This window comes from Hylobates moloch, unplaced genomic scaffold (assembly GCF_009828535.3).
Source record: "Hylobates moloch isolate HMO894 unplaced genomic scaffold, HMol_V3 SCAFFOLD_3, whole genome shotgun sequence".
Lineage (NCBI taxonomy): Eukaryota > Metazoa > Chordata > Mammalia > Primates > Hylobatidae > Hylobates > Hylobates moloch.
This window is the reverse complement of record NW_026652278.1, coordinates 98541685-98554564: the sequence shown is the minus strand read 5'-3', so window position 1 is coordinate 98554564 and position 12880 is coordinate 98541685. Positions and strand designations below refer to the sequence as shown.

The window sequence follows — 12880 nt, the reverse complement described above, 5'->3', positions numbered from 1 at the left end:
ATGGATGAAACTGGAAACCATCATTCTCAGTAAACTATCGCAAGGACAAAAAACCAAACACCGCATGTTCTCACTCATAGGTGGGAATTGAACAATGAGAACTCATGGACACAGGAAGGGGAACATCACATTCCGGGTACTGTTGTGGGGTGGGGGGTGGGGGGGGCGGGGACAGCATTAGGAGATATACCTAATGCTAAATGAACATGTACCCTAAAACCTAAAGTATAATAAAAAAAAAAAAAATTCTTCTATGGGTTTCAATTTTTCCTTTTCTATTAATTATTTCTCTTTAAATAAAGTTTTTCTTCTCCACAATAAACAAAAACATAACTTTTGCCTGATTCTTGTGGCTTTTTTAATCAACCTGTTTTTCCATTGGACTTTTTTTGTTTGTTTGTTTGTTTGTTTGTGACAGGGTCTCACTCTGTCAACCAAGCTGGAGTGCAATGGTGCAATCATAGTTCACTGCAGCCTTGAACTCCAGGGCTCAAGTAATCCTCCCACCTCAGCCTCCTCAGTAGCTAGGATAACAGGCATGCACCACCACATCGGCTAATTTTATACTAAAATCTAATTTTCAGTCTTACAATTCTCATTTTAAAATTCTGAAAGTCATCAAGGCCCTATTTTTTAGTCTTTAATCTGCTTTACTTCTCAGCAGCAACTACTAACTGTGACCATACCCTCCCCTAGGCACCTCTGACCTCACTTTATTTCTAAATGCAGCAACCCTTCATGCTGAGTCCTGTCCCCTTCCATTCCTCTTTTTAAATTCTCTAAGAGCTCCTTAAATCTCAAGGCTTCATCCCAGATTCCCTAATCTAGATTTCCAGCCCAGACCTCTTTTCTGAGGTCTCTTCCTTCTGTTTCACTTCTCATAAACCATATTCTCAACCACACACTCATAAACCATTACTTGGTGCAGATTCCTTTTGTAGATAGCTAATCTTGTACATTTTATGTTGATTGATTCTTATTGGTGTTATTTTGAGTGTAGTATTATTTTCTCATCTTGGGTGGGCACACTCACCCTCAGGATGTTGACCAGCATACTTTGTTTTTCTTTTATAATGCGAAACTCTTCCACAAGGGTCAGATTATTGATTGTTTGCCTTTGCTTTCTTTGGACTAATTCCCTTTTCCATAAAGACATGAGATGAGAACCTTCTGGAAAAGTTAGGGGCTATTGATGAGTTGGTTGAAAGCGGTCTCTATTAAATTTTTGATTCACAGTGTACACTTCAAAGTGACTAATAATTATATGCCATATTTGTAACTCATTTCTATGGGAATCTACAGAAAATCCCCCACTATTTTTGAATAAGCTTAGCAGGTTTGGAGTACTTTTACTAAATTTTCCATTTCTGAGATGTTGATATATTCCTGGATGACATCCATATTAAGGGGATGTCCCCCACACTCTCATTCACAGGAGACTTCATATCAATATATTGTCATGTCACTTGTGTGAAAACGATGCCAATAAAGTAGGACTAACACATGAAATCTAGAAAAAAACTTGTCAATGTTTATTCTGATAGGTATATCTGTATAGGAGAGTCGCATAAATCTTCCTATTGTGACTTAAAGAAACTCATTAGTAGAAGCATCAATCTCATTGCTCCACTTTAGTATTTACAGTGCAACCTTCTGATCTTCATTTCTACACAGGAAAGCGTGAATGACCAGAGAATCCTGTTCTGCTTGTTAAACATCAAGCAGAACATCGATAAATAATCAGTAAATTGGCACATCAATAAATTGTTATCGTGGATTACACGGCCATCCTTTCTGAGACTGGACTGTTAACGTTTTGGTTTTTTTAGTTTTTTTTTTTTTTTTTTTTTTTTTTTTGAGATGGAGTCTCGCTCTGTCACCCAATAGCGCAATCTCGGCTCACTGTAACCTCCACCTCCTGGGTTCAAGTGATTCTCCTGCCTCAGCCTCCTGAGTAGTAGGATTACAGGGGCCTGCCATCACGCCTGGCTAATTTTTGTATTTACAGTAGAGACAGGGTTTTGCCATGTTGGCCAGGCTGGTCTCAAACTCCTAACCTCAGGTGATCCACCCGCCTCGGCCTCCCAAAGTGCTGGAATTACAAGCATGAGCCATTGCGCCTGACAGGAACTGTTAAGGTTTTGAAAGACTGATGAACACAGATACATGGGGAAAAAAAGTTTCTGAATCTGCAATGCTAGGAGCACTGTGTTATTCTGTGATGTCCTGTTGGAGCAGCCATTTCTACTTTTTCACAGGTTTCTCTTTTTTAAAATCCAAAGAGAAAAACACATTACTTTGGGGGAAAAGAATGCTTGTATAATGACCTAGTATCCATTCTTGATGAGGAATAAAAATTACCATGTTAAAAGCAATTCATTCTGAAATTCTCACTGAAGGGTTTAGATTATAAAAGAAATTCAGAATTGTAGATCAAATCATTACTCAAATTTCTTAGAATTTCAAAAGATATTACAAATATTAGCAGAGACTCAGACAATTGTATACCATATCCATAGCAGCATTACTCACAATAAGCAAAAGGCAGAAATAATCCAAACGTCCAACAATGGATGAGTGAACAAACAAAATGTATATAAAAAACACTGTTTTTAGGCTATCTAATCTTTTTTATTAAAATCTTACTACCAAACTCATTAATGTTTGAATTCAGTCAACTTCTATAAAGTCAATAGGACTTGCACTACTAGTATCAAGTAGTATTACCATGAATACAATAAATATTTTTATCAATAAGGATTTTCATATTATCTAAAATATTCTTACATACAGATAGTCCCCAACTTACAATAGTCCAACTTACAATTTTTCAACTTTAAGAGTGTGTGAAACCACTGCAATTTGGATTTACTTACCATGGGTCAGCTTATTAATACAATTTTTTGACTTTATAATGGTGTGAAACCATCACAATTTCAACATACTTCAGATTTTGAATTTTATCTTTTCCCAGGCTAGCAATATGTGGTATATGAGATATCCAATACTTTATTAAAAGATAGACTTTGTGTTAGATGATTTTGTCCAACTGTAGGCTAATGTAAGTGTTCACAGCAGGTTTAAGACAGGCTAGGCTAAGCTATGATGTTCAGTAGGTGTATTAAATTTCATCTTATAATATTTTCAACTTACAATGTATTTATGAAGATGCAATCCCATCATAAATTGAGGAACATCTGAAAATTTGAAATCCAAAATGTTCCAAAATCTGAAACTCTTGAGTGTGGACAGGATGCCACAAGTGGAAAATTCCACACCTGACCTCATGTGACATGTCACAGTGAAAACACAGTCAAAACTCTGTTTCATGCATAAAATCATTTTTAAAATATTCATAAAAGTGGCCGGGCGTGGTGGCTCATGCCTGTAATCCCAGCACTTTGGGAGGCCGAGGTGGGCGGATCATGAGGCCAGGAGATCGAGACCATCCTGGCTAACATGGTGAAACCCCGTCTCTACTAAAAATACAAAAAAATTAACTGGGCATGGTGGCGAGCTCCTGTAGTCCCAGCTACTCAGGAGGCTGAGGCAGGAGAATGGCATGAACCCGGGAGGCAGAGCTTGCAGTGAGTCGAGATCGCACCACTGCACTCCAGCCTGGGCGACAGAGCGAGACTCCATCTCAAAAAAAAAAAAAAAAAAAAAATTACATAAAAGTAACTTCAGGCTACATATATAAGGTATATATGAAACATCAAAGAATTTCATGTTAGGCTTGGGTCCTATCTCCAAGATATCTCATTATGTATGTACAAATATTCCAAAATAAAAAAAAATCCAAAATCTGAAACACCTCTGGTCTCAAGCATTTTAAATAAGGGATACTCAACTTGTCCTACTAAAGCAATAAAATTCCTTTTCAGTATAAAAGAAATTAAGCGGTTGACTTACCAAATTTGCATTTAACAGGTTTTTCTGAAGCTCCTCAATTTTGTCCATTTGCTTTTTGATTGTAACTTTTAACTTGGCATTATCTTTTTCAAGCCTGCAATGTATATTTTAAAATAGTTATTCTCACAGATAAATTTTTAAAACACTGTGTAATTTCTTAGCAAACACCTGAAGGCATAATTACATAAATTCTTAAAGATTTCAAAAGTAGGTGATTTGCCAACTCTTATCGTTTTTCTAGTTGTGGTTTGTGGATAATGCACAAAATTCTAGGATAACATTAAAAAAATGCATTTCAAAATTGCTTAATGCTGAAATTTTTCCTTGACTTCACACAGATGTACTTATGATCATAGCTGATACAATTCTCATACTACACTGCTTATTTGCTCTATAAATAATCATGCTTTTCTGTGTGCTGCTTTAAGTTTTACTTTTGCTTGTGATCTTGCATCTTCTCAGCACATCTGACAGCTTCTGTATGTCGATCCTGTGCTTCTTGCAACTAAAACAAAGAATAAAAAAAACCACTTTACTAATAATCTAGTACAAATCTGTCCATTACCTGTTTTTGTAACTAAACCTTATTGGAACACAGTCATACACCCTTCAATATGCATATTGTTTATGGCTACTTTTGTGCTGTGACTGTAGAGCTGATCTGTTGCAGCAGGTATCTATGGCTTCCAAAGCCTAAAATAATACTACCTGGCCCTTTACAGAAAAGTTTATCAACCTGCGTTCTAGAACTAAAACATATTACTCTTGTTTTCAAACTATATTTTATCAGATAAATACTCAAATTTACAAACTTGGTAAAATGGAGAAAGATAGGAAATTACCTTGCGGTAAGCATTTATATTTTTGCATTCCAAGCACCACCACATGAACTATAAGTTTAAATATTTATAGATGTGAATGACCATGGCAATGCCAGTGATTATAAAAATTAACATGATGACATGTTAGGTGACAACTAGATATTTCATGAAATTGAGAGGCAGTATCCACACAGAAGCTGGAATGGCCGGGTGGGAATCCCAACTCCACCAGTTACCAGCTGTGTGAATTTGAGCAAATTAACATTCAGTGTCTCAATTTCTTCATCAGTAAAATAGAAACAGAGACATTAATACTATCTACTTCACTGGGATGGTAAGAAGATTCAGTCAAGGAATATACACATAAAGTACTTAGATGAGTACATGGCATATAGTGAGCTATATATAATATTTGCTGTTTGTGTGCTTCTTTTTACTGTATTTTATGTTCTAATAAAATTGTATATTTTAGGCAGATGGCATGCCAGTGGAAGTGGTCTACTATAGCTGCACTGAATCATTCTTCACACCACTGAAAGTGAAAGCAAATGGGGCGCATGAGGCCCAGAATACACCCCTAGTACTTCACATAACTTTTGCCAATTCCACTAAGCCAACAGTACTTTAAACAATTATAGATTACTTTCTCTCTGCTCTACTCAGTGGGCAACGCCCACAATGCAAACAGCACCTCCTGAAATGAGTAATACATAACTTACACGGACATCAGAGCAGTGGAATAAAAACACTGGACTCTGCTGCGAAACAAGGTTCCCAAAGCAAGTCATTCCCAACAACTATCTATGTTGAGCTGCTTTAGCAAGCACTCTGGTGAGCTTAAGGCTAAGGTTATGTCATAAGGCACATCAGAAAAGCTGCAGCCAGAGCTCTTTGGGTGGTAAAGTGGTATGAATCTATGAATCCCAGCTCTGGCTACATAATAAAGAAATGTAAATTTAGATTTTTTTATAGTGTGAAAAACATGAGCATTTGATTGAATATCTTTCCTTTACTAGATTAAGTGGTTTCTAGTTATATTTAATTACTTAAAATATATTTAGAATAACCACCTATGTTAGCTGTGGGCTTGTAAAAAAAATAAAATAATAAAAATAGAATAAAAGCTTTATTATATCAATGTCTCAAAGAAGAAATTCTTAGTATAATATAAAGTAATTTTAACCTAACAATTGCTAAGCTAAAATATTTTCAATTTATACAAGGACAGGTGACAGGCATTATCAGATATTATTCACCTCGTAGGCAAATTTGTAATTAGACAAGTTTCTCTCTTATGAAAAAATAAAAGTGAAGTTAAATTAAGGGCAAATTGTTCTACACAGACTAGACAAAGAGTGCTAAAATGTGAGGTCAGTGAGATCCAGAACAGTCAGAGAAAGCTTCTGAAAGGAGGGGGAATTGTGTGCCACGTCTGAATGAATGAGGCTAGATGAACAGAAACTGCAAAGGCAGGAAGAACAGCAGGAGTAAAGCAGAGAGATGGTGAAAGCCGCCCGATTAACTCTGAAGATAAAATCCAGTGGCAGGAGAATAAAAACATATGTCTTATAAATGAATGTTCATCGCAGCATTATTTACAGTAGCCAAAAAGTAGAAACAATCTAGAGGCCCATCCGCTGATGAATGGATAACTGGTATAGCCATACAATAGAATATTATTAGACAATAAAAAGAAATGAAGTACTGATATGTGCTACAACACAGATGAACCCCAAAAACATGCTAAGTAAAAGAAGCCACTCCTAAAAGACTGCATATTGTATAACTCTATTTATATGAAATGTTCAGAACAGGCAAATGTAAGGAGACAAAAAGTAGATGGTGGTTGCCTAGGACTGGAGAAGGTGGAGGGACATGGACAGGGATGGTGGTGATGGCTAAGGGATGTGGGGTTTCTTTTCAGGGTGATAACAATGTTCTAAAATTGACTGTTGTAATGGTTACACAACTATGTAAATAATCTAAGAGACACTGAACTGTATACCTTAAATGAGTGAACTGTATGGTATGTAAATTATATCTCAATAATGTTGTTTTTTAAAAATCCAATGGAGGGATCTAGATAATTTTCTTAATTCTCTAGTTTAGATATACATGCTATACATAATCTAAATATTTCTATGTTTTTATAATATATTTTAAATGAAAGGAAAATGGAGGAAATGCCTATTTCAAATAGTTTATAAATTAACCTAAAACATTTGCATTTTGGAGAAAAGTTAATGGCCTTTCTGTACAAATTAATTTGAAATCCATAAAATAAATCAACACAGATTCTGTATCCATTCACAAAAGTGAAAAGAAGAAATAAGACAATTTTCTGGAACATTCCATTAAACATTATCCTCTAACTTAATCTGGCTTGCCATGACAATAGAAAAATCACTATAAAATACTGTTTAACAGGAAAAAACTCTCTCAACTTCCATGAGGAATGATGTATAATTCTCAACTTTCCTAAGGGTAAATATTATTTTTTAAAATGTGCAATTATAAGAAAAAATGGCAGAATGAAAGAGTTTAATAAACAAGATAGGTGCGGTGGCTCACATCTGTAATACTAGCACTTTGGGAGGCCCAGGCAGGTGGAACACCCGAAGTCAGGAATTCGAGACCAGCCTGGCCAACATGGTGAAACCCCATCTCTATTAAAAATACAAAAATTAGGCCAGGCGCGGTGGCTCACACCTGTAATCACAGTTACTCTGGGAGGCCGAGGAGGGTGGATCACCTGAGGTTAGGAGTTTGAGACCAGCCTGGCCAACATGGCAAAACCCTATCTCTACTGTAAATACAAAAATTAGCCAGGCATGGTGGTGGGTGCCTGTAATCCCAGCTACTTGGGAGGCTGAGGCAGAAGAAACACTTGAACCCAGGAGGCAGAGGTTGCAGTGAGCCAAAATCACGCCACTGCACTCCAGCCTAGTCTACAGAGCGAGACTCTGTCTCAAAAAAAGAAAACAAAAAACAAAAATTAGCTGGGCATACTGGCACACACCTGTAATGCCAGCTACTCAGGAGGCTGAGGCAGGAGAATCACTTGAAATGGGGAGGTGAAGGTTGCAGTGAGCTGAGACAGTGCCACTGTACTCCAGCCTGGGCAACAGAATGAGACTCTGTCTCAAAAAAATAAATAAATAAAGAAGCAAGTGTATTATAAAGACAATAAAATTTAGGATGGGCGTGGTGGCTCACGCCTGTAATCCCAGAACTTTGGGAGGCTGAGGCGGGTGGATCACGAGGTCAGGAGATCTAGACCATCCTAGTTAACACGGTGAAACTTCGTCTCTACTAAAAAAAAAAAAAAAAAAAAAACGCACACACAAAAAATTAGCCAGGCGTGGCGGTGGGCGCCTGTAGTCCCAGCTACTCGGGAGGCCGAGGCAGGAGAATGGCGTGAGCCTGGGAGGTGGGGCTTGCACTGAGCTAAGATCGCGCCACTGTGCCACCACACTCCAGCCTGAGCAATAGAGCGAGACTCCGTCTCAAAAAAAAGATAATAAAATTTAAATTAATTATAATGAGAATACAAAAGAAGGCTACCCACTAAATTAGTATGACAAAACACTATATATTTAACCAGTTATAGATTAACTGTTGACATGTTAAATTTCATACATACTTGATTTCTGATTTGACCTAATTTCTTCTTTAAATCCTGTGTCTCATCTTCTAAATTAATACGATAACGTGATGTAACCTCCAGTGAAGCCTCTGACATAGATTGTTTTTTTAGGGTATCAGCTAGTTCTTGTTGAAGTTGTCTCACAACAACCTGATAAGACATTTTTGTTACTGATTTTATAAATCACCTTATTATTAAGTTGTATTAAAAAATAAATTATGTTAATAATATTTAACTATGACATACGTAACTTAAAAATATTACCACATACGTTGATTCACCTTCTTGTCCTCATATGTACACATTCCTATTTATTACTGAATTCAGTTAAGGATACAGGTGTTACCTTCCTGCCAATTAGTTATGACGTTACTTAGACAACAGATTCAGCCCATTATTCATCCATCCCCTGATGAATTTACAATGCTTAACAACCTACTGAAGTCTCGAAATAGTCATGTGAGTGGAACTGGTAGTGATTGTACCCTATGAAATATTTTTGCTCTTTTTTATTAGAATATCAACTCCAGAGCTCCTCACATATTTAATTGCTTGCTCAAATTATTCCAGTAGATTCCTATCTCAGAATACAGGTAAATTCCAATGGCCTTAGAGGCCCTAGGTAACCTAGCCTCCACCTGCCTCCCTGACCTCAGCTGCTATGACTGTCCCCTACTCACCCCATTCTTGCTGCCTGTGAATCCTGCCACCCCTCACTAGTGTGAAAATGGTGGTCCAATGCCAAACTAATAAATCACAAATCGCTACATTTATCTTTATACGGAACAAAGTTATACCCAAATGATAGTCATTGGGCATAGAAATGAAAATTATGAGCAAATTATTTGCTCATAATATATTCAAAGTAAATTATACATACCAGTGGGGAGATTAAATCAAATATGGCTGCTAAAATTCATATTTGCCCCAAATTATGGTTTAATAAAAAGTATACGCTTTAAAGAATTGAGAGATCATAACAGTATGTAATTTGAGACTGAAATATTTTAGACAAGTCAAATTGACAAGAATAAAAATAAAATCACATCAACTGAAATATATAAAAAGCTACTGACAGAAAAGTATTAAGAGATATAGCAATATACGTCTGTATCTGGGAAATCTGGAATTAACTGTCAAAATAACACACTTAATTGAATCTTCAAAATACTCATTTCAGGTATGAGCATTTCCATTTATCTGTTTCATGGTGGCAGATAAATGGAAATGTTCTTAAGATGTGGCAACATAAAGACATTAAAATTATTACTTCAGCAGTGAAAGACTACATTATTCACATTAGTTTACTATTCATACTAATCTATTAACAATTCATAACTTAAAACTCAAAATTTCATAGATGATACAATGTCTTTACTCAAAGTAAAGCATCTCTCAGCTCTTTTATTTGCTGAAAACAAGGGATGTTTCTAGACTGATAGAGTAAATAAACTTATCTATTTTTATAGTTAACTACATAACCATATATTATTTTAAATTTTCTTTCAGGAGGTTTGAAAAATATTTATCTTTCTTGATACTTACTTCTCTTTCTGCCTTTTCATTTTCATACTGATACTGTCTTTCTTTTAAGTGATTACATTCACTGATTAACTCCTTATTTCTTTCTTCTAGCAGAAGACTTTGCTTTTCGCTTTCAGCTTGAAGTTTTTGCACAATAGCATGAAACTGGTCTTGGATATTAATCACTGTCTTCTCTTTATTGTCAGCCTTGTTGTGGGCATCATCCAGTTGTTGTCGAAGCAACATATTCTCACTTTGTAGCTGAGACAATCTCTCCTCTACAGACTCCTGCTTTCCAATGTATTTATTCACTTTAACTTGTTCATTTTGATACTTTTGTTCCATTTCCTTCATTTGACACTGTGTTTGGCTTAGGTCCTTTTGTACCCGTTCTAAACCCAAAGTCTTTTCTCTGAGGGCATCTCTCGTGTGATGGAGCTCAATTTCTAGGCTATTGAGTTTACTTTCAGTTTTAAATAGTTGTTGAGAAAGAATCTCATTGTTATCTTTTAGGTTAGACACATCAAAATTCATTTTGTCTTGTAAACGAGAACACTCATCTCTTGCTCTCTGGAAAGCAAGTTCTAGGTCTCTTTTTGATGTCTCACTTTGATCACGATCACGTATAGCAGCAGCCAATCTAGAACAGTATGATTCAACTTCTGCTTCCAGTCTTTCCTTGCTTTGCTTTTCATTCTCCAGTTTAGAATTTAGCATTGCATTCTCAGCTGTCAGAACACTAAGCCGTCCATTATACTGGGATATTGTTTGTGTTAATGTTTCCTCATTCTGTTTTATAGTCTTCTGAAGGTCTTCATTCTTTTCTTTTACAATTTCAAGGTCCTCAAAACATTTCTTTTCTTTTTCCTGGTTTTGATTTTTTATTGTGTCTATTTCTAGTCTTAGCATAGCAATTTCTTCCTGCAACATGCTATTTTCATGCAATAGGTCTTTTTCTTCTTCATGACTATGAGAATTCTAAGTAAAACAAAGGAAACTTTGAGCTAGCACCCAAGAAAATGACAGATCATGATTTCCTCTGAAATTAAATAATAAACTGTACATTTTACAATAAAGGGTTGCAATAAGTGTATATCCAACTGAAAAAAAAAGATCAAAACTCAAACCGTATAGAGCATAAACTCCCAAAAGTTCAAAAATTTATTTGAAGACAATCCATGAAAGTAAAAAAGAAACCACTAGAAAATTTTTAAGAATCACAGAATTGGAAGGGCCTTTTACTGAAGTACAACAAATTCAAAAGCATAAAAGATTAATAATTTGACCACATTAAAAAATTGGGTTTATACTCTGATATCTAACCCATACACCAACCCATAGTAAAAGCCTTGGCTCTGCATATATTTGGACAGACGAAATTTCTCGAAGTTTTTCAAGTTCCTTTTTTCTGAGAATATTCTATAGATATTCTACTTTTCTCACATCTTTATAGTCAGTTATAACAATTACGTTTATTGATGAATAATAAATCTAGGCATTGTACTAAGCACTTCTACATATACCAATGAACTCATTTAGTATCACAATTTTAAAAAGGAAAAGTTAAAAAAAAATAAGCATCTCTATGATTTTCCCTGGGTCTTCTGACTCTATTTGTAGTGTTCTTTCACTAAATCAGTTATTTCTGTGGTATAAATATTTAAATACAAAAGAAGCCTTTTATTTTACAACACTAATGGTAAATAGGACAAAATTTGTAGAGTTCCTCTTAGAAAATCACGAGATTATTTGTTGTCGCAATAACTTTTGTTTCCTCTTCATAATGTTTGAAAACCTAATAATGTGAAACAGGGAGAAATATGCTGAACTGTTTTACTAGGAACAAAATACTTATCACGAAATTATCACTAAGTATGTATCATGGCCTATCATTGTTTCAAAAGCTCTTTGTACCAAAATAAGATACTACTTGCAGTAAACTATTACTCTTCTCAAAAGTGAGAAGAATAACATCCAAAATATGTCTCTGAACTGGCTGTACTTTTCCTCCCTTCCTATGGGTAGAAGCAATAAACTAACCTCTCTATTAATATATCAAGGTGATAAAATCACTTCCAAAAACTCAAGCATCTATTGTTAGTAGCAAGGGTTTTGAGATTGTAGAAAGACCATCAATTCCCATGGAAGATATTATTAAAAGCTTCCCCTGTGGATGAGGCCATTCTGAATGTCATTACTTGACTGCTGCAGACAAGTGGAGCTGAATTAAGAACATCACTTTATCCAATGGACCAAAAACACTACCACTACCCCCAAGATATACATATATGGTTTAAAAATCCTCGATACTTTCCAAGATGCATATATAGTTGGTTTTTAAAATATATACACATATAAATACATATACACACATATTTGAAAATGACTAAAGGAAATAGAAATACCTCAGAATTCATTTTCTTTTGAGCCATTTCAATCTCCTTTTGTTTGGAAAGGTGATTGGTCAGAATTCCATCTTGTAACATTCTGGCATTCTGTTCTCGAGAAAGTTGCCTCTGAGCATCATTTCGCTCTTGTACGACCTAGAGATACATTAAATTTTGGGTCTATTAGCATTTTTTAAAAGTCTAAAAGGTTAACAAGAGCAGAATTTTAAAACAAAAAACTTATAAAAAGGAAATAGCATATTAAAATGCAAGAACCTTTATTACTCAAGAATTACTCAAATTTTAATCACATAAATGACAGCTAAATTCATCAAAAAGCAAAAATGGTTCTTAAATACAGGCAAATACAGAATTGCGAAATAAAATGTCAAAACATTTTACTAGTTTCATCATAATTTTAGAGCTATTTAGCCTGTAATTTAACATTAAATGCCTAAATTAACATTTATGTTAATGATTAAACTCAACTTACCCTCCATTCCTTCATTCAGAAAACAGAGACTGAGCATGTATTAGGTGCCAAGATTTATCATGAGTAATTTTAGTTATAAAGGTCATAGGTCAGCTTA

At 35.2% G+C, this 12880-nt stretch overlaps 1 protein-coding gene across 2 annotated transcripts in view; it reads right to left on the bottom strand.

The window, feature by feature from the left end:
* ANKRD26 (ankyrin repeat domain containing 26) overlaps positions 1-12880 on the bottom strand; it is a 101642-nt gene that overhangs the window by 22863 nt on the left and 65899 nt on the right. For both annotated transcript variants that reach the window (XR_009212871.1, XM_058436605.1), the window contains 5 exons: positions 12309-12446; positions 9925-10881; positions 8377-8529; positions 4347-4417; positions 3913-4006 (listed from right to left, as the gene is read on the bottom strand). Coding sequence is in view for 1 of the 2 variants with exons in the window: in XM_058436605.1 (XP_058292588.1) it covers positions 3913-4006; positions 4347-4417; positions 8377-8529; positions 9925-10881; positions 12309-12446 (1413 nt within the window). In the remaining variant the exon portion in view is untranslated. The remainder of the gene's footprint in view (positions 1-3912; positions 4007-4346; positions 4418-8376; positions 8530-9924; positions 10882-12308; positions 12447-12880) is intronic.